The sequence below is a fragment of the Cetorhinus maximus genome, chromosome 2 (assembly GCF_964194155.1).
Source record: "Cetorhinus maximus chromosome 2, sCetMax3.hap1.1, whole genome shotgun sequence".
NCBI lineage: Eukaryota > Metazoa > Chordata > Chondrichthyes > Lamniformes > Cetorhinidae > Cetorhinus > Cetorhinus maximus.
This window is the reverse complement of record NC_135880.1, coordinates 219,805,141-219,828,350: the sequence shown is the minus strand read 5'-3', so window position 1 is coordinate 219,828,350 and position 23,210 is coordinate 219,805,141. Positions and strand designations below refer to the sequence as shown.

The following is a 23,210-nucleotide window of genomic DNA, read 5'->3' as shown; positions in this document are numbered from 1 at the left end:
CCACCCTGAAGCTTCAATTCCATTTCCAACCCAGCTACCCTTCATGAGGGTTAAAGCAGTAGGGAATAGATGCGGATGCTGAATGGGCCTGTGGGTTGGACATAATCAAAGCTTTAGCTGTAGCAGAGGCTAAAAAGTGTCGATAATTGAACGGTGGGGTTCAGCAGGCCAGAGGCTTGAGCAGATATTGATTGGTTTTGATCAAGCTTTTTCGAGCAATGTCACAAGAGACCAACTAATACTGAGCATTAAAAGTGATTCGAGAGTTGACAGAAGCAATGCAGAAGGGATGGGAATTTTCTTTGTCCAGGGTGTGTGATGTAGGCTAATCTTGCTGAAGATTTTTGCTGAAACATTTCTGTGACAACCTCAGGCCTGCTGTATTCATAGGCATTCAATTCCTACTTTGGCCCAGTGTGAGGCCAAGAGATCTGAATGAGTCACAATGCTTTCACCTGGCTCTAAATACTCTATTGTGTAGCTGTTATGAAAAGGAGTTATATAGCACTTAGTTGCTTTGGGCAGAAACTTGAGGGTGAGCTGTTTCTCCGTTCTTTCCACTACAATAGGGCTGAAAGTTCTTCCCACTGCTGTGACCAACTCTTAACATGGTCTATATAAGGGGTAGCAGTGTTTCAAAAGAAACTCCCTTCCCACCTCCAATTTTCTTTCCTCCTATCCTGAAGATGCTTATTTTTCCTGGGCTGGAGGCACATGGATAACAGGAGCCATTTGTATCTTACACAAGTAACCTGCCCTTATCCATCAGATGATAGAGAGAGAGAGAGAGAGAGACAGAGAGAGAGAGACGTTTATTGAGCTATTTAACAGTGGTTGGCATCACAGCTCAGCCTAAACCTGTCATCACCCTTTGTTGACAGATGCACCTTTCTAAACAGGAATCAATGGACAATGATCTGGAATGATCAAGGATTTTTCCATTCAACAATAACAACAACTTGAATTTATAAAGCACCTTTAATGTAGCAAAATATTCCATGGTGCTTCACGGGAGGCATTCTAAAGCAAAATTTGACACCGAGTCACATAAGGAGATGTTCGGACAGGTAACCAAAAGATTGGTAAGAGGTAGGTTTCAAGGAGTGCTTTAAAAAGAGAGACAGGTAGAGAGACAAAGAGGTTCAAGGGAATCCCAGAGCTTAAGGTCTTGGCAATTGAAGGTACCGCCACCAATGGTGGAGTAATTGAAATTGGGGATGTGCGAGAGGCCAGAATTGGTGAAGGGCAGAGATCTTGGAAGGTTGCAAGGTGGCAAAGATTACAGAAATAGGGAGGTGAGGACATGGGGAGAGTTGAAAACAAGGATGCGAATTTTAAAATTCTCTTTAGCTTAGTACCTCTGCAGGGGCCAACTGGACTCTGAACATAGGACCTTCTCGATCTGCATGATTTTGTGTAATAATGGTTCAGCCTAAATCCCCATTTATCTGATTTCTCATACAGTAATTATATAATGTGTTTTATATCACCTCTGAAGAGGTGAATTGGAGTCACATGGCTCTAAGAGAATTAGAAAGAAAGAACTTGCATTTATATATTTTCTTAATGTTTCTATCTAATGGAAAACTTTTCACATGAATTATTCTATGTAGGCTGACATCACAATTGTCAGTTTGCATAGAGCATGGCTTCACAAACAGCAAATGAAGGTGATTAGCCAGTGAAACTGTTTTTGGTTGTGTTGGTTGAGGGAGGAATGTTGGCCAGGACACTTGTAAAATTCCCAGCTAATCTTTACATCAGGCAATGGGATCGGTTACATCCACCGAACAGGCAGACAGGATTCTCAGTTTAGAGTCTGATTCAAAGTTGGCACCTCTGCTAATGCAGCAATCCCTCACTACTGTACCGAAGTATCAGCCAAGCTAATTATAGCACATCTGTGTTTATAATAATCTTCGATAAGCTTCAACTGATTCACTTCTGACACCAGCCTCTAACCTTTACCATAGTATCTGTGAACACCTGGTGGAGTTCTCAAATGATGATGAAACGAGGGCTCTCAGCAGTGACTAAATGCTGCGCAGGCTACACTCAGGCAGCAAGTGTGGCTTTACATCAGAGGAAGCACACTCATCATTGAGTCAGAAGTTCATGGATTGAAGTCCCACTCCAGTCAGACTTGAGTACTGATTTAGGTTGACACTCCAGTCTGGAATTGAAGGACTGCTGGATTTATTGGAGGTGCTCTATTTTGGATGAGATGTTAAAATGTCTGCCTTCTCAGAGGTGCAGAAAAGACCCTCGTTAAAGAACAGCATTTGAGTTCTGTCTGGTATCTTGGCCAACCTGTATCCCTCAACTAACAGGCTAAAACACATTATCTGGTCATTGTCACGTTGCTGATTGAAGGACCTCTCTGTGTAAAAAATTGCTGCTGCATGTTCCTGCATTACAGCAGTTACCATACTTCAAAGGTAATTCACTGTCTGGAGAGAATTTCAGAATGTCCTGAGGTCATATTTCTTTTTATGCTCTTCAGGTTGGTAACAGTCCATTAAGAATTGTCGGGCCATTCTCTTTACTTCCTAGCTCTTGAGCTCAGTTGACATGGGAAGAAAATGTTGGCCCAGGATAAATCCAGATCTAAGCGCTCGTCCAAAACAAGAAAATATTTCCCCGGCCACTTTGCTGTGTGTTATTCCCCTTTCCCCTTCCTGCCAAATAAAATGTAGTATGAACCAGGCTATTGTTTTAGTCCGAGGGGAAGGCAGAAAGCCCTGCAATGCGGTTTTAGCTCATATGTGTGTACGTAAAGAAGTTATACTCACAGATTGCGGCGATAATATCTCTTCAGGAATGGATGGGCTGCTGCACCAACAGCAAAGTTACTGCTACCAGTGTCCACCAGGATGTTCAGCTGATACAGAAAGAGAAAGCAGTTATTTCACCCCAATAGGATGGCTCGTCCTGATCCCACTATTAAAGGACACACCAAAGTGGTGTTGCATATTCTGCTGCTTTGTGTTTTGATACCAGTGGATTATTGAAAAAAATCAGACTTAAGCCAGTACATGCACATTGCTATTCATGTTGCAGGGAGCGGGGAAGGTTGGCTGTTTCAACCACAATTTTTTGCATTTATATAGTGCCTTTAACATAGCAAAACATCCCAAGGTGCTTCAAAGGAGCATGACCAGACAAACCTTGACACTGAGCCATGTATGGAGCCATTAGGACAGGTGAACAGAGATTGGTCTTGGTTTTAAGGAGGGTCAGAGGAGAACAGAGAATGGATAATGGAGGGAATTCCCAAGTTTACCAGAAAAATAAATACATACATGCAGCAGCAATTTTTTTTTACCAGAAATAAATTTCCAGAATATGGGTTTTTCACAGATGGTGGCAACCCCAGTGTAAAAGCTGTCAGATGCACTGAATCAGCTCACTGCACGGACTCGCTTTTTAAACCAGGTCCTCCTGATGGTTGATTAGTAAATCTAACAAGTTTGTGTTTGCGGTAGTCAGCAGCTGTCTCTGTCTCAGGAATCAACCATGCAAACATCCCACTGACAGGGAAAGAAATGGAGCTTTCAATACTGTCTGATGCGCTTCATTTATTGTTTCAAATCATTCCCACCACAACCATCCATAACTTCATAACCGCCCCCACCTCACCCAACTGTTACACAGATGAAATACTCTGCCAAGACCCAACCCAAGATTAGACGGACAAAAGTCCAGAGGGTGGATCACTCTATTTAGCTGGACGTAGAAGAGTTTGACACACACTCCATAACACTTGACTGAAATCCTAGCGATACAGAAAAGCAGTTGGGCTAAAATCATGTGAGGCCAGGTCGTAGATTACTGAAGCAAGATGCAAGGCCATTCAACCAGGCCCCCTGGATGAAGTTATCAACAACAGGAGTCTGTGATCATCAACTGCAACCTGAAATTCAGTTGCACTCTTGAAGTTTGCTCCAATACAAACAGTCGACCCGACTGCTTATTTTGAACCTTATAAATGAGTGTCAATACTGCAACCTTCACCATGGTTACAGGCACTACTAACAGAATCCTTTCAAGATGATTGTAGATTTTTTTTACCACGTGACAGGAATCAATGAGTATAAAAATAGGTATATGTCCTCATCTTATCTAATTGAGCCGTTTAAGTGAAGACCAGAGGGTCATAACGCAGGTTACTACCAGGATTGTATGAAGTCTCAGGTAAATCAGAAAGTGGATCGTGTGAAGAAAGCTTCTTTAAAATGGGTTCTAGTAACCCCATCCCAGGACACTAGAATATCCCTGTGGTATTTTGTAATGTTTATGAGATGTGGCAGTCATACCCTGAACACCAAGACTGTTCAAATATAGCTCCTACTACTGTACAACTGTTAAAATGCTCTGAGGCTGAATTAAGATACTGGAGGGATATACATCAATGGGCAGAATGGCTCTTTATTGTCCCTTAGATACCCCAATTGGCACAGACTCAGACAACAATAAAGGATATTGACAAGTGTGGGACTTGAAAATAGTACAGCCGCTATATTATTCCTGTAAAGAGATGGCCACCTGGCCTGTTGAATATTTCTCTACTGCCCTAGCTTTCACCAAAAGCATTTCAGCTACCCTTCAACAAATGTATCATAGGGTCTTAGAATCATACAGCGTAGAGGAAGGTCATTTGGTCCATCATGGCTGTGCAAGGAATGTGGGAAAAGATGTGATTACCACTCCCCACCTCCCTTGAGCCCAGAGGTTTCTGGATTGAAAAGGGACCAACTTGTAAATGGATGAAAAGAAACAGGATATGCAAATGAGTATCAAACTAATTATTGTGCATCTTACTTGTTCCTGAGTCTAGATCATTGAGTGGGCGAACCACTGAAAAAAAAAAATTCCAGACTTTTATTAGAGGGATGATTTTCATTTCCTTATGATAACAAAGTATTCGTCTTTTAATTGTTCATACTGTCAACGTCACCGATTACTCTGCCTCAATAGATTTTCCAGTCTTGCAATTTTACAATAGCACAAAGTAAAGCAGCTTTAACACCAAAGAAATGAGGGACACTTATAAAGTTCCTTATCATGCCTGCCAGAAATATTTCAAAGTTCTTTGCATACTATGAATTACTGTGAAGTGCACCAGCTATTGTTATGTATGTAAATATGGTAGCCATTGTGCACACAGCAAGGTCCCACAAACAGCAGTGAGTTCAGCCCCCGTTTTATTTGCCCCTTTTATTTTATTGGTCAAGAAAGAGAAATTGGTCAGAAACACTGGACCTAGGACATTCAGGAGTGAAATTGGGAAACATATTCTCATGCATAGGGCAGTGGAAATCTCTCCCCCCAAAAGGGCTGTGGCTCAATTGAAATTTTCAAGACTGAAAGCAATAGAATTTTATTATGGGTAAGGGACATGAGTCAGCAAATGGAGTTGACCTTAAAGGGTCAGAAAGTCCCTGAAGGCAGTAGGAGCTACAGTTTTGTAGATACCAAAATAAGGTAAAGGGCTGGTGGCCAGATTGGAGGCAATTAAGGCCTTTTCATTCATTTGTAGAGATTGGGGTCATTACTGCCAATAGCCCTGGCCTATTACTAAATTCCACCAGATGGTTTGAGGAAGTGGACATAACAAAGGTGGATAGTAGGGAACGAGACAGAAAACATTTGTCACATTTAGGTGTGGCAGGCAAGAAAGGGGGTTTGTCTGTGGCAACACTCTATGAATTATTCCACTGTCATGGTTATGTGACTCAACAAGTAAATCCCGCCATGGTAGTTTGAGAATTTGAGTTAAGTTTAAAAGAAATCTCAGAAGTAGATTTAGAGGGACAGGTAGTATTGAGGAGGCGGGGATGCTGCAGAAGGATTTGGACAGGTTAGGAGAATGGGCAAAAAAGTGGCAGATGGAATACAACGTGGGGAAGTGTGAGGTCATGCACTTTGGTAGGAAGAATAGAGGCATAGACTATTTTCTAAATGGGGAGAGAATTCAGAAATCTGGAGTGCAAATGGATTTGGGAGTCCTAGTCCAGGATTCTCTTAAGGTTAACTTGCAGGTTGAGTCGGCGGTTAGGAAGGCAAATGCAATGTTGGCAATTATTTCGAGAGGACTAGAATATAAAAGCAGGGATGTGCTGCTGAGGCTTTATAAGGCTCTGGTCAGACCACATTTAGAATATTGTGAGCAATTTTGGGCCCCGTATCTCAGGAAGGATGTGCTGGCCCTGGAGACAGTCCAGAGGAGGTTCACGAGAACGATCCCAGGAACGAAAGGCTTAACATATGAGGAACGTTTGAGGACTCTGGCTCTATACTCGATGGAGTTTAAAAGGATGAGGGGGGATCTGAATGAAACTTACAGAATACTGAAAGGCCTGGATAGAGTGGACGTGGGGAAGATGTTTCCATTAGTAGGAGAGACTAGGACCCGAGGGCACAGCCTCAGAGTAAAGGGAAGACCTTTTAGAACAGAGATGAGGAGAAACTTCTTTAGCCAGAGAGTGGTGAATCTATGGAATTCATTGCCACAGAAGGCTGTGGAGGCCAGGTCATTGAATGTATTTAAGACCGAGATAGATAGGTTCTTGATTGGTAAGGGGATCAAAGGTTACGGGGAGAAGGCAGGAGAATGGGGTTGAGAAACTTATCAGCCATGATTGAATGGCGGAGCAGACTCGATGGGCCGAATGGCCTAATTTCTGCTCCTATGTCTTATGTCTAAGTAAAACACTCCTGTCTATAAAAGTGGCCATGAAGCTGTTGGGTTGTCTCAAAAATTGAATTGCCCACATCCAAAATAACACCAAGTTCCATTCACCCTTTTGCCCATGGATGATTAGATCACCAGGATCTAATTCAATGACAGAACATGCTCGAGGGACTGAATGGTCCACTGCTGCTCCTACCTTCTATGTCCCTGGCCCCGTCTTTTGGGTGCTGCAGCTGTAATCCTCCCAATGTTCTCCCACGCCGCTGGCAGACTCCCTCTTGGGAACAGGGATTCCACTGGGAGTCCAACATGCACAGGTAATGTGCTCCCGGGAAAATGCGTCACGGTTGCAGCTTCTCGCAGGGGCGGGTGTCAGTTCTGCCCCGCTGAGACACTTCCCATCACGTTTCCTTTGTGACATCTCACAGAGTGAAATCCAACCCTTTGCGTGTGGCCTCCTGTCACAGTGAAACCCTCGGGAATATTAAAACTTTTCTTTAAGATTTTTGCCTGAACCAAGTAATAAATTGAGAAAAATTCCAGGGTATTAATTGCACCTCATAACCTGTTCCAAATCTGCAGAACTGTTCTACTCGTTCGGTGAATTCACACTGGTTCCTATAAGTGCCGACATATTAAATCTATGAATGCTCAGGCACTTTTAACAACTTCCTATCAATCGCTCTGGTCAGTTAATGTAATGTATCACTTGGAACTAAGCATCAAAAGAGTCTGCTTCTTTAACTAGGAAGAAAACAAAAAAATTGAATTTATGGCATTGTCCAACTCACACTAGCTCTCCCGACAAGGGACCCCATCCATGGTCCAGGATTCTGTGAATCCCTGCCTCCCATACGTCTCTAATCACCATCCTTGGACCAATTCTATCCAACACTTACATAAAGAACAAGACCTGTGTTTATATAGCGCCTTAAACATTGGAAAGCCGCCTCAGAGGTAAAAGATAACACAGCATATGGTACAAGCCTGAGGGGAAAAGATTCTACTAACCTATAGTCTGCAAATCAAATAATACTTTCTTTTTCATTTCCCTCCTGTGTACATAGTATTGGGTCATCCTAGTCATGGGACATAAATCGTGTGCTACAGTTCTTGCTCGTTAGGGATGGAAATTGCTCTGGGTGTGCCATTTAAAGCATTCCTGTCAAACTGCAATATGTGATGTTTTCATAGAGTCATTACTGGGTTTACTTTAAATGGGCTAATAACTTAGTTAGAATTTGCGCACAAGGATTGGAGGGGAACTCATTAATCACTAAAGATGGCTCTTTGGCTCTGACATCCAAGTGTCCTCAATAGGAATTTATGAGAAATTCCTTTGCCCATGAATTAGTGAGAATGCAGAACTCACTATTAGAAGGAGTAATTGAGGTGAATAGCGTGGATGTATTTAAGGAGAAGCTGGATAAACATACGAGGGAGAAAGGAATAGAAAGGTATGTAGATGGGGTGGAGGTAGCTTATGTGCAGCAGAAATATTTGCATAGACCAGTCTGTGATGTAAATTTTATGTAATTCCATATGGTGTTGTACTTAAGTATTGCAGAAATCTTGTTAGTAAAGGTAGTTCTATATCAGCCTCAGGTTCCCAGTATCCTGGAACCATCTTGTTTTTATTTGTTTGAAAGTAATGATTTGTGGTTTCATTTTATATGTGCCAAACTTTCTCCTGAGGAAGGTTTACAAAGACTGCCGGTTAGAAAACTGCAGCACCGGCCCATAGGGTCCAGGCAAGTAGTCAACCCACCCGAGAGACAGTCCAGTCCTCTGGAGCACTAATCCAGTAACTTAACCATTCACTAACATATCCGTATGGGTCTACAGGCAGTAACACTGCTTTTATGGCACTGCCTTTGGCCTTGAAGCTACAGAGTGTCATCATTAGGCTACAAATACTAACCTCCCAAGTTAATTAAGGATTTTTAAGAAGAGTATGTATAACATACATTTTTGCAACCTTTTCTTAATCATACTCTGGAGAGTTTTCATCTGTTCAACTCTGGAGATTTTTTTTGCATGCTTTCATACAACAGAAACTGTCAGTGTTGTCATCGGGTTTATTTAGTGTATCGATTCCAGTACATGGAGCAAAAATTGCACTTCAGACAATATGCTTCATGTGCACTGGCTTCTAATTCATCATCTGAATTGGTTTCCCTGCCAGTGATTAGTCTGTAACCACCTGGACTCTAACCTAGTGTTATATTTTTTAATATATTAGTTCTCAGGATGTGGGCATCATTGGCAAGGTTGGTATATATCACCCATTCCCAGTTGCCCTCTGAAGGTAGCACTGGGTATTCCTCTTGAACCACTGTTAATAGTGGCTTACTGAGGCTAGTTCGGAGGATAGTTGAGAGTCAGCTATGTTGGTGTGGGCCTGGGGTCATAAATAGGGCAGGATTTTCCTGCCCCGTCCACCGCCCAGTTCTGCTGAGAGTCAATGGGCTTTTGGCTGGGCCGCCACATCCTCCCCGGCGGGTACTGCAAATCCCGGTCACAGACCCTGTCCCGACAGAGACAGCAGGTTTCCTTCCCCTTAAAGACGTTCATGAAGAAGTTGGGTTTTTACAACAGCCCAACTTAATTTATTTTGCTATGTATGATATTTTATCATCGTCTATTGATATTGGCTTTTTATTTTTGAGATTTAAAAAAAAACTTAATTCAAATTCTCAAACTGCAGTGGTGGGATCTGAACTCACGTTCTTGGGATTTTGCATCTAACCTATGACTTACAAGTCCAATAACATAATCATTATACTGCTGTACCTAACACAACTCAAATTGAGGAGGGAGAAAGGAAAGATGTGCATTCATATAGCCCCTTTCACACCTTGAGGAAATCCCTCAGCGCTCCACAGCCAATGAATTAGTTTTGAAGCCAGTCGTTGTTACTATCTAAGCAAGGGTGGCATCAACTGTGAGCACAGCAAGATCCCACAAGTAGCGATAAGATATACAATGGGATAATTTCTTTTTTTGCTGCTGTTTGCGAGATGAATACTAGCCATGCCACAGGGGAGAATTCTCCTGCTCTTCTTCAAACACTGTCACGGAACCTTTTCGCTTAAGGATATTCAAGCTGTGGAGTTAAGCACATCTCTATATAATTTTGTGGATGTTAATCAGCAACGTAGTAGGGTATTAACCAGTATTAACAGCACAAAAACAGGCCATTCTGCCCAACACATCTATGCTGATGCTTATGCTCCATACGAGTCTCCTCCCACACTTCATCTAACCCCATCAACATATCCTTCTATCGTTTTTGTTCCATGTGTTTAAACACACATATACTATTCACCTCAATTACTCCTTGTGTTACTGAGTTCCAAATTCTAACCACTCACTGCGTAAGGAAGTTTCTCCTGAATTCCCTATTAAATTTATTGGTGATAATCTTATATTTATGGTCCCTAGTTCTGTTCCCTTCTTCAAGTGGAAAACATTTTCTCTATCCTTACCCCATCAAAAACCTTTCATAATCTTAAAGACCTCTGCCAGGTCATCGCCCCCAGTCTTTCCTTTTCTGGAGAAAGATATCCTAGCCTGTTCAGTTTTTCCTGATAGGTATAACCTCTCAGTTCTGGCATCGTTCTAGTAAATCCTTTTTGCACTTTTGCCAGTGCCTCTATATCCTTTTTATAATATGGAAACCAGAGCTGTGCACAGTACTCCAAGTGTTGTGTAATGAAATGCTGGAACATGGAGTGATGAAAGAGGGCATTTCCATGGTGCTTAGCAACTGTGAATTAACTTTTGGATGCAGATGGTTCTGTGTTCAATCACTGCTGAGCAATTGGCATTCCAAGTTAATTGTGGTTCCGATTACTGTTATCACAGGTAAAATATTCAAATCACCAAATACCAAATAAGATCAAAACTGATGTCCAATCTCATTGAATCATAGAACAGATATAGCCATTTGGCCCATTGTGCCTGTGTCGGCTTTTTGATCAAGCTATTTAATTTGTCCCACCCTCCCCTGCTCTTTCCCTCTGTAAATGATTTTCCCTTCAAATGTTTACCTTCAGGACATTTCACCTTCAAGAAATGTGCTTGGATCTCTAAGAATATGACATCCATCATAATCTAGGAACTCTCCCAAGATTTTCAGTTTTCTACTCACTGACCTTTATGTGTGTAGGGTGGAGGAGTTGAGGAGGGAGGGTGAAAGCTCGGGGTTTTATATATAATTCTGCTCTCCAGAAAAAAAACTTTAGGACAGCCTCACGATGTGACTCGGCATGGTGTAAATGCAAGCACAGGGTTAATTGTTTTTTTCACAACAATTTAATTTATAGAGCACCTGTAATGTAGTAAAACACCCCAAGGTGCTTCACAGGAGTAAGACTTGACACTGAATCACATAAGGAGATATTAAGACAGGTGACCAAAAGTTTGGTCAAAGGGGTAGATTCTAAGGAGCATCTGAAAGGAGAAGAGAGAGGTATAGGGGCAGAAAGGTATAGGAAGGGAATTCCAGAGCTTAAGACTTAGGCAATTGAAGGAATGGCCACCAATGGTGGAGTAATTACAATGAGGAATTTGCAAGAGGCCAGAATTGGAGGGGCTCAGAGATCTCGGAGGGTTGTGGGGCTGGAGGAGATGACAGAAGTAAGGAAGAGCGAGGGTATGGAGGGATTTGAAAACAGATGCGAATTTGAAAATTCAGGCATTGCTTAACCAGGAGCCAATGTAGGTTAGCGAGCATGGGAGAGGAGGTGTGGGGGATGGGGGGGGTTAGTGGTAATGGATAAACAGGAGTTGGTATGAGTTAGGACAAAGGCATTAGGGTTTTGAATGACCTCAAGTTTACACAGGGTAGTACATGGTGGGCTGGCCAGTAGAGGACTGGAATTTTAGAGGTATCAAAGGCTTGGTTGAAGGTTTCAGCAGCAGATTTAACATTAAAACTATAGAAGAAATAATCTTAACGTGTTTACGATCAATCAATGCTCGTGCTGAGAACACTAGGCTTTGTTAATAAAAAAAAGTCATCCCCACATTTGCATTTACAGTATTCAAAATCACATTCACGCAATGCTCCAACATTTTTTTGGAGTGCATGTATTATGTAGAAAAATTAGATAGCCAATTTGCACACCATTAGATCCTACAAACAGATGAATGACCAAATAATCTATTTTTTTGTGCTGAAGATTAAGGGAGGACTGCTAACCAAAATGATAGGATGACATCTCTTCTGTCTGTTGGTTTGATGGATCCTTTGTGAAATGAAATTACACAGTATCAATCCAGCTCATCAAGGAGCATGTGCCCACAGCAGACAACTGTCCTTAATTTAGCAACTCATTAATACTCTCACTTGAAGAGACCACAGGATAGATGTTGCAGGAATTGGAAAAATGTTAGCCTGGGGCATTTTAATGAGCGCAGAGAGAAATCTTAAAGCAAAAGTCCTATCTGTATTTTTTTTCTTGTTGTGCGTGTGTGAACAGAGACACTGTTCGAGAGGCGACAATAAGCAATCGTTCAGAAGCACTCCCCAATGGACTCAGCTACTTTTACATGATACAAAGCATTGAGGCTGACTTAATGATCTTTCAATGCAATAGGGCTCCGTTTGCCATTGGGGAGTTGGTGAGACAGGCAGCTTCTTACGTATGACAGCTCCCTGAAATAGGACATTCGGCCAAGTTGTTTACACTGGTGTTGATGGTCCACAGGATCCTCCTCCCACACCTCTTCATCTCATCCATCAGCATGTTCCTTTCTCCCTCACATATTTACCTAACTTCTCCTGAAAAACAGCAATGCTATTCACCCCAACTACTCCATCTGGAAATGAGTTCCACATTCTCACTGATAAGTGATTCCAAGCCACTTGGTGAAATATGAAATTAGACACAAATCCTTTTCTCGATAGTTCCTTTATTTACATTACAGATGTCTGCCTCCTATCTAGCATTCAGTGTCCCTGCATTCTCTCTTTATAAGTGCTCTACGTACTTAATTAAACTATGCCCTTCACTTGTGTACCTGAACAATATAACCACACCGACAATTGTAGCCTCTTGCACTTCCCCAATTTTCTTTGCTTCACCATTGGCAGCCACACCTTCTGCTGCCTAGGCCCTAAGCTCTGTAATTCCCTCCCTCAATCTTTCCAACTCTCTTTCTTCCTTAAAACCCACTTATCTGAACAAGCTTTTGGTCACCTGTCCCATTATCTGCTTGTGTGGCTTGATATCAAATTCCATCTGATAATGTTCCTGTGAAGAACCTTAGGATATTTGACAGTGTTAAAGGAGCTCTATAAATTCATGGCTGTGTACATTAGTGGGGATCATGGTTGAGAGAAGGTTTGCGGGGTGAGGGGGTTGGGGGCGGTGTGGTGCCACAGCCTGAGGGGGAGAGAGGAACACATATTTCTCATGGCTTGCAAGGCAGCATCAAAAACGTTAGGTTTACTTAAGTCTGGAACACCGCTCTGATTTTAACCATGATGCTCTCAGTTCCCTGCCGTTGGGGGGGGCAGGGGGGGAGGGTGGGGTGTGGTGCTTGTATTTCAGCATTAATGGTAGAATGTTGTCGTTTGATTCTGGAGAGTGAGAAGATTGTTAGATGCCCCCAGAATGCTGACAGGGATATATTGTCTTGTAGTATTGTAGCTGGATCAGTGACCTGCTAAAAGGCAAGCGCAAGCATTTAACACTGCACAAAACTGACAAGATTGTGATCGCTGCTGACAGGAAAATAACGGTTTTCTTATTCCTGTTTCCTATTTCCATGGAACCTCCTCACAGGCCCTGGAAATTTCTGGAAAATAATGCAAGGATCTGGAACCTCCTCGGATTTGCCTGATCATCCATGTGGGATTTGAGAGGAACTTTATTGAAGATTTCCAAATTGGCTACAGGTTCCTGTTTTTTATCCCCTTCATCCCATCGAGGCTGGAGGGGGTCACAGGTGTTATCTAAAGGCAAATTGTTGTTGACGCTGCCATGCCATAGAGTTGTGTCACTCTATTTTACCAATACTACAGGGTCATTGTTCCTTCCTGGCTTCCTCCTTCTAAGTTCCAAATGCTGCATTCCAAATGTCCGTCATTCTTTCTGCATCCCCAAAGTGCTGAAATCAAGATTTTTTGTTCTGTCATCAACTTTTAACTTACACCTATCCAGGATTGCAGAAAATGTCAACTTTTTCAGTCTTCGCTTCTAACTACAATCTAAAACCCCAAACTTGATGTTGTCTAATCCATGCTTCTTGATTACCCTCATATCCTTTCTATCTTTTCCAGACATGGTGTTGTTCTGCACTGTGAACCATCCCCCAAGTACTTCAGTTAAAGAACAGACCTGACAAACAGAATTAACAGATCTAGAAAGATCTGTTCATGATCAACCAGCTACTGTCTTATCTTACTTATTAAAAAAACCTTTGCAATACTTTGATCACAACCAGAATATTTATTCAGCTGCATACATAAGGGATTTCTGAGAGCACATATAGTTCTGCGTGTTGAAAGGTCACACAAAAATCTATGACTAATGAATATTTATTTGCTTTAAACATGCTAACTTCTGCAAGTACAGCTAATTCTTTGGAGTGATGTAAATGGTTAAAGCCTTTATGCAGTGAAACGCGATTGAGGAGGTTGATTTTTATGAGATGCAGGGGAAATAGGATTAGATTGATCATGGAGCTTCAGTTATGCATTACACCATGATTAATGCTCCTATTTAAAACAATCCTGGATGATTGCAATGCAGAGTCAAGATGTCAGCCAATATTGTCAATAGCATTGAGTGAGTGAGCTGACCAGACCAGGAAGGCCAAAGTTTGATTCCTGGTCAAATTGATTGAATTTGCTCATCTCAGCCCCACTAATTTCCTGAGTTCTCTGGGGTACAGAAAGTAAAGTCAGCCAGGCATCCCACACCTCAGATGAATCTTCCACTCCCACCACCGAACTCCAGTATGGAAGATTCTGCCCCTCCTTTTTTCCCTATGGACTTCCACATTAGAAAATGTGTGCATGCGGCATTGGGTAAAGACAAGAGCAAGCTTGGCTCTTGCGCTCTCCTCGGTTGCATAGACAACTAACACTCATTAGCCGTGGTTACAAAGGAAGGAAATATCACAGGAACATAGGAACAGGAGGAGGTCACTTAGCCATTTGAACCTGTTCCGTCATTCACAGATTATGGCTGATCTGTGACCTAACTTCACATACACACCTTTGCCTCATTTCCGTTCTTACATTTGGTTAACAAATATTTATCAAACTCAGTTTTAAATTAAGGATTGATCTAGCATCAATTGCCATGTGCAGAAGAAAGTTCCAAATTTCTACCACCCTTTGTCTGAAGAAAAGTTTCTTAATTTCACTCCTGAAAGGTCCAGCTCTAACTTTTAGACTAGACTCCCAACTAGCAGAAATAGTTTCTCCCAATCTACCTTATCTGTTCTGCTTAATATCTTGGAACCTTCCATCAAATCAATCATTAGCCTTCTCAATTCCAGGGACTACAACCATAGTTTGTTTAATTTCTCTTTGTCGTCTAACCCTTGGACTGCAGGTCTCATTCTAGTAAATCTACGCTGCACTCCCTCCAAAGCCAATATATCCTTCCACATAGGTACAGTGCCCAGAACTGCTCCCAGTACTCCAGGTGTGGTCTGACCAGGGCTTTCTACCAGAGGGCTGCAATCACCACAGAGCTAATACCACAGCAGGAATAGGATTGAGGAAGTTGGGTTGGTGTCAAAATTGTGTGTCAGCCGTGGCTCAGTTAGTAGCCCTCTTGCCCCTTGAGTCAAAAGGTTCTGGGTTCAAGTCCCATTCCAGGGCTTGAGCATAAAAATCAAGGCAGTGCAGTACTGGAAGTGGTGCACTGTTGGAGGTGACATCTTTCAGATAAGACATTAAGTCAAGGCCCCATCTGCTTGTTTGGGTGGATGTAAAAGATACATATGAATTAGGAGCAGGAGTTGGCCCCTTGACCCCGCTCTGCCATTCAATAAGATCATGCCTGATCTAATTTTAACCTCAAATTCACGTTCCTGCCTACCCCCAATAACCTTCCAACACCCCCCCACCCCCACCCCCCCCACCCCCTTGCTTATCAAGAATCTATCTACTTCTGCCTTAAAGATATTCAAAGACTCTGCCTCAACCACCTTTTGAGGAAGAGAATTCCGGTCTCACAATCCTCTTGAGGGAAAAAATGTTCCCTTATCTCTGTCCTTAATGGGTGACCCCTTATTTTTAAATAGTGGCTCATTGCACTATTTCAAAGAAGAGCAGGAGAATTATCCCCAGTGCTCTGGCCAATGTTTATCCCTCAATCATCACAAAAGACAGATTGTCCGGTCATTATCATATTGCTGTTTGTGGGAGCTTGCTGTGAGCCAATTGCTTGCTGTGTTTCCTACATTATGACAGTAACTGCACTTCACAAAGTACTTCATTGGCTGTAAAGCGCTTTGCAGTCGTTCGGTGGTTGTGAAAAGTGCTATATAAATGCACATCTACAAACTACACGAGCTGACCAATATCTTCGAAGAAGTCAAAAAATAGAAAACTGAGGATGCAGGAAATCTGAAACAAAAACAAAAAATGCTGGAAATACTCATCAGGTCAGGCAGAATCAAAAGATGAGGTGCTGTTCTTCATGCTTACGCTGAGCTTCACTGGAACAGTGTAGCAGGCCAAGGACAGAGATGTCAGCGTGAGAGCATGGTGGAGAATTAAAATGACAGGCCAGCGGAAGTTTGGGGCTATGCATACGGACTGAACTGAGGTGTTTCACAAAATGGTCAACCGAGGGGAAGGGAAGATGTATTTGGTATTCCAAATGGACTGTTCCCTCCGTGATGCCCTGCTTCAATCCTCAACCACTCCGATATCTCGTCCCCTTCCCACGGCACATTTCCATGCAAACACAGGAGTTGTAACACCTGGCGTTTTACCTCCTCTCTCCTCACTGTCCAAGGCCCCAATTACTCCTTCCAGGTGAAGCAGAGATTTACATGTACTTCTTCTAGTTTAGCATGCTGTATTCACTGCTCACAATGTGGTCTCCTCTATATTGGGGAGGGGGGGGCAACAAAACACAGATTGAGTGACCGCTTTGTGTAATACCATTCAGTCCACAAGCATGACCCCATGCTTTCAGTGGTCTGTCATTTTAATTCCCCACCTTGCTCTCACGCTGACATCTCTGTCCTCGGTCTGCTACACTGTTCCAGTGAAGCTCAATTTAAGCTTGAGGAACAGCCTTTCAATTGGCCAGTTTACAGCCTTCTGGAGTCAACATTGAGTTTAACAACTTCATACCATAACCTCTTATCCCATATTGTTTCCTTTTCTTTACATGTTACAGATTTTCTCTTAATTTTGCTCTCAGTCGGCAGCTACTAGGCACATCTTTTCTTTGTTTCTTTTCTTGCCTCATCACCATTCCCTTTGGCTGTAAGACTAACTCTTCTGTCTTCCAATCGACCCTGTCTTTCACCCTATCACAGGCCTTCCTTGGAGCCTTGTCCCACCCACCCCTGACTTGTGCCTTGTAGATGGTGGGGAGCCAAGAAGTGAATTACCTACACTTACTAAGAATGGGTTAAAATTTTTGAAATTAATTTTATTTAGAGTCCTCAGAAGACAGAAAGAAGATGCTTTCATTCCATTGATCTGGGCTGGATTCAAGCAAAATCCAGTGGTAAAAGGACAGTGCTCTGACGTACTATCCCATCATGTCCAAATGAAACAGAATGAAGACAATAAGTTGATACATAATCGTGCCTTTAGAGATGGTATTCAATTTTGTGATGCAACAAAATGTCAAATATTAACTCAGGGTCAACATTTTGCAATATTGTTCTAAGATGATGAACTGACCTTGTTTAGTCACAACTAAACCGAACAAAGGTCACTGATCAAACTCAAAACTATTGGGCCAAAACTTCTGTTCTCAACTACTAAGAAGTTTTCGACATCTAAATATTGTAGTGCTAATTTTATGCCCATACAATAAGTCCTAAAACCAACCTCCCTCCAGAACTAACAATATTCAACACAAGAACACCCTTCAGTTATAAACTGTTCAAAAGATGGGTGGGGATCATTTACTATAAAAAATCTCAGTTGATTAAAAAAGAGAGTCGGGGATGAAAAATTTGCCCTGACCAAGTTATTAATTGGATTATTTTGAAAATAAAAATAGCAGAATTAAAAGCAATACTTAAACGTTCCTCATGTTTGTGATGAGACATTGGGTTCAACTGTGACAACAGCATAACCGAACCTGAATCTGCCCTCGCTCTCCAGCAGAAGTCAGCACAGAGAAGTCAGTCATGGCTGATTTCTTTATACTTTTCCCAGTACAGAAGACCTGAGGCCTGGTGTGGGACCCTAGGGTTGTCAGTGCAGATAAGTGATCAAATCTGGTGTGTTCTGATGTATATGGCTGAGTCTGCATTAGATAATATTGGATAATGTGCTCACTCCCTAAGCCATCAAAGGAACAAACCTCTTTTATATCTCTGACTCAGACTCAGTATTTATTTTGTTTTAACACTAATTTACATGAAGTCTAACTAAAGGATTTTTCCAACAAACTGAAAAAATCCTCTTTGCATTTGAAGACAAATGGAAATTAGCAGGCAACTGGCTCAGTCCAAAACATTGATTTTGGGTGGAACTGAGGTGTAATTATTCCCAAATCTATATGTCAATTTTATGTTCGTTTCAAAAAAGGAGCCTTTCTGTTAAAGGGGCACTTTCCTGAATAAGTGTTTGGCAAACCTTTTATGAGAAAAAATATATTTAGGAAGGAAGGAGAGTGATGCATCATATTTGTCACCGTGGCGTTACGTGAGAGTGACACAGTGTTGCGTTCGGAGGTGATTTTTGTCACGGTACCGTGGAAAAAGATTGGATACTTTTCCTTCATTTAAGTCGGACCTTTAATTCAAAACCAGGTTGGAAGTAAATGCACTACTTTCAAGATAAAATACGTTGTTTTGTAACATGAGAAAAATTGTATCTCTAGAGTAGATTTAAATTGATTACTTATTATTATTACTTATTAAATATAGTCAACGTTGTTACTGTGTTTTGATATATTATTGTCATTGTTAGATACAATTTACAGAACACTATATATTGTTGATGCCAATTTGTATATACATAGATGGATAGATACATGAATGTAAAATATTATGATTTATATATTAAACACAGCTTCACTCTTACCTTCTGAGGGGGTGTCCCTATTGTCATCTCCACATAATATCCCTGTCCGGATTTCCCTCTCAGGTTATCAACCATATCCATAAAATTGATACTTTGTCTCCGACCAGCCTCATCAGCAGCTCTGGTCAACCTGCTGGGGATCCCGATGTCATTTTTCAGGGGGACCTTGATCCCTGACGGCTCTCCATTGCAATGCAACCATTCAGTCAAAGAGCAAACCAACAGCAGAAAACGAGAAATGGGACAAAAATTCATTTCGATAACGCTCCTTTCCCTCTTTTTTTTAAAGAAAGGACAAGTGCAATTGCACAGCAGCTGCCTGCAAAAGATATTTATTTAACCCCGTCTCGCACTACATTGAGACATTTGGGGGAAAGGCAAACGCTCAGCGTCGGATGCTTCATTGATGGGTTTAGAAAGAAGGGCATTTAAAAAAGGCAGGTAGTGAAATATCATTACTCTTTCACATGAATGGATCTTCGCGGAGAGACTGGGTAGCTGCAGAAAATGCCATTATTGTTCATCTTTCCACTGTTTGAGGCTGTGGATCAGGGTTTGGTAGAATATGGTGATGGGTTTCGGCAGAGACAGCATCAGCAGAGTCTGGACAGTCTTCCCACTGTCTCTCTGCTTCCCCACTCCAGCGGAAGAACTATTGTAGACAGAGTAAAATACAGGAATGACGCTGGGAAAGGCAGGGGAGCAAGGTTGATAAAGCCCTCTGGGTGTTGTAGTTTCTCATCTTATGGCTGAAACGTTTGGAACTCTTCTGTGCACTTCCTGGTGCATTTCTGTGCATCCACACACAAAAAAATCTTTGGAAATGATATAATCTGCTATTGCACGCAGAGGGATGCATTTAAATAAATCTTTCTAAATCTAAAGGCTTCGAAACCTCATTTCTGCTTTTCAAAGATTTGCTTGCAATGAGACTGCCGGGGATATATTTGGACCCATTGGTGCTGAAGTCCCTTTGCTGCCCCACTTCCATTCCCCCATTCTCTCCCTGTCTGCAGTTGCCTTGCCTGGGCTAGAAAAACTTCAATTCCCGGCAGGCTCTTTGGCACTGCAGCGCATGCGCATTGGTTCCCGGCCGGAGGGGCAGAACCCGGTCGGATTTAATTGACAGCCGTCGGAGCCATACAGAATCCAGCTCTCCGCTGAATGGCTGGCCGTTTGAACCAATCAAACCGCTCAGAAAGGAGCCGTGGGCGGGAGGAGTCGCTGCTCCGTTTGAACTGTGGCACCGGAAGTGATATTTTTGTTGTGTGTTTTTACTGTAATCCTGTAAACGGTTAAAGCGACAGTGTCGGCGATGTCTGCCCGCACCGGGGGAGCGGGAGCCCGTTAATGGAGGCGGTTCCTAGACGCCTGAAGGGACCACGGGCTGAGCTGCTCAGGTAAGCGGCCGGTTGCTATGGAGGCGGTAATGGCGGAGGCAGAGCGGCCACATCGCCCCCAACATCCATTAAACCCCTTAAACCCCTTAAACCCAACCCGATCCCCACATCCCACCCCCAAACCCACCCTCACCCCCATCACCCCCAAACCCACCCTCACCCCCAAACCCACCCTCACCCCCATCACCCCCAAACCCACCCTCACCCCCAAACCCACCCCCAACCCGATCCCCCATCACCCACCTCCCACCCCCAACCCTATCACCCTCACCCCCAACCCCATCACCCACCCCCAAACCCACCCTCACCCCCAACCCGATCCCCCATCACCCTCACCCCCACCCCCATCACCCTCACCCCCAAACCCAACCCGATCCCCCACCCTCACCACCATCACCCTCACCTCCGTCACCCACCTCCCACCCCCAACCCCATCATCCTCACCCCCATCACCCACCTCCCACCCCCAACCCCATCATCCTCACCCCCATCACCCACACCCCCAACCCGATCCTCCATCACACTCACCCCCACCCTCACCCCCATCACCCTCACCCCCAACCCCATCACCCAACCCCATCACCCACCCCCAACCCCAAACCCACCCTCACCCCCAACCCGATCCCCCACCCTCACCCCATCACCCTCACCCCCAACCCCATCACCCACCCCCATCACCCACCCCCAACCCCAAACCCACCCTCACCCCCAACCCGATCCCCCACCCTCACCCCCAAACCCACCCCCAACCCCCATCACCCACCCTCACCCCCAAACCCACCCCCAATCACAACACCTTCACCCGCCCCCAAACCGATCCCCCACCCTCACCCCATCACCCTCACCCCCAAACCCACCCTCACCCCATCACCTGCCCCCAACCCCAACATCCATTAAACCCCTTAAACCCAACCCGATCCCCCACCCTCACCCCCAAACCCAAACCCACCCCCAATCACAACACCTTCACCCGCCCCCAACCCGATCCCCTACCCTCACCCCCATCACCCTCACCCCCATCCCCATCATCCACCCTCACCCCCATCACCCTCACCCCATCACCCGCCCCCAACCCCAAACCCATCCTCACCCCATCACCCATCACCCGCCCTCACCCCCAACATCCATTAAACCCCTTAAACCCAACCCGATCCCCCACCACTCACCCCCAACCCCAAACCCACCCCCAATCACACCTTCACCCGCCCCCGACCCCATCACCCACCCCCAAACCCAACCCGATCCTCCACACTCACCCCCATCACCCTCACCCCCATCACCCCCATCACCCTCACCCCCATCACCCCCATCACCCTCACCCCCATCACCCTCATCCCCAACATCCATTAAACCCCTTAAACCCAACCCGATCTCCCATCCCTCACCCCCAACCCCAAACCCACCCTCACTCCCAACATCCATTAAACCCCTTAAACCCAACTCGATCCCCCATCACTCACCCCCAACCCCAAACCCACCCCCAATCACACCTTCACCCACCCCCAACCCCATCACCCTCACCCCCATCATCCATTAAACCCCTTAAACCCAACCCGATCCCCCATCACTCACCCCCATCACCCTCACCCCCAACCTCATCACCCACCCTCACCCCCAAACCCAACCCGATCCTCCACCCTCACCCCCAACCCCAAACCCACCCTCACCCCCATCACCCTCACCCCCATCACCCGCCCCCCAACATCCATTAAACCCCTTAAACCCAACCCGATCCCCCACCCTCACCCCCATCACCCTCACCCCCATCATCCATTAAACCCAACCCGATCCCCCAGCCCCACCCCCATCACCCGCCCCCCAACATCCATTAAACCCCTTAAACCCAACCCGATCCCCCACCCTCACACCCATCAACCTCACCCCCATCATCCATTAAACCCCTTAAACCCAACCCGATCCCCCACCCCCAACCCCAAACCCACCCTCACCCCCATCACCCTCATCCCCAACATCCATTAAACCCCTTAAACCCAACCCGATCCCCCACCTTCACCCCCATCGTCCATTAAACCCCTTAAACCCAACCCGATCCCCCATCACTCACCCCCATCACCCTCACTCCCAACCCCATCACCTACCCTCATCCCCAAACCCACCCTCACCCCCAACCCCAAATCCACCCTCACCCTCACCCCAAACCCACCCTCACCCCCATCACCCACGCCCAAACCCAACCTCACCCCCATCATCCAACCCCTTAAACCCAACCCGATCCTCCACTCTCACCCCCAACATCCATTAAACCCCTTAAACCCAACCCGATCCCCCACCCCCATCAGCCGCCCCCAACCCGATCCCCCACCCTCACCCCCATCACCCTCACCCCCATCACCCTCACCCCCATCACCCTCACCCCCAACATCCATTAAACCCCTTAAACCCAACCCGATCCTCCACCCTCACCCCCATCACCCGCCCCCAACCCACCCTCATCCCCAGCCCCATCACTCACCCTCATCCCCAACCCCATCACTCACCCTCAGCCCCAACCCCAAACCCACCCTCACCCCCATCACCCTCACCCCCATCACCCTCACCCCCATCACCCTCACCCCCGTCACCCTCACCCCCATCACCCGCCCCAACCACAAACCCACCCTCACCCCCATCACCCTCACGCCCAACCCCATCACCCGCCCCCAACCCCGAACCTACCCTCACCCCCAACATCCAATTCACCCCTTAAACCCAACCCGATCCTCCACCCTCACCCCCATCACCCGCCCCCAACCCCATCACTCATCCTCACCCCCAACCACATCACCCATCCTCACCCCCATCACCCATCCTCACCCCCATCACCCATCCTCACCCCCATCACCCATCCTCACCCCCATCACCCATC

At 44.8% G+C, this 23,210-nt stretch overlaps 2 protein-coding genes across 8 annotated transcripts in view; one reads left to right on the top strand and one right to left on the bottom strand.

The window, feature by feature from the left end:
* The window catches only part of bace1 (beta-secretase 1), a 94,511-nt gene extending 74,922 nt beyond the window's left edge, over nt 1-19,589 (bottom strand). Inside the window, exons 1-2 of the mRNA XM_078532893.1 lie at nt 18,945-19,589; nt 2,793-2,881 (exon numbers count right to left, since the gene is read on the bottom strand). Coding sequence (XP_078389019.1) covers nt 2,793-2,881; nt 18,945-19,199 — 344 coding nt within the window. The 5' untranslated portion in view covers nt 19,200-19,589. The remainder of the gene's footprint in view (nt 1-2,792; nt 2,882-18,944) is intronic.
* A 574-nt stretch (nt 19,590-20,163) lies between these two features.
* Nucleotides 20,164-23,210, top strand: part of cep164 (centrosomal protein 164) — a 209,497-nt gene continuing 206,450 nt past the window's right edge. For all 7 annotated transcript variants that reach the window (XM_078532883.1, XM_078532867.1, XM_078532859.1 and 4 more), the window contains exon 1: nt 20,164-20,344. The gene's annotated coding sequence lies outside the window, so the exon portion shown is untranslated. The remainder of the gene's footprint in view (nt 20,345-23,210) is intronic.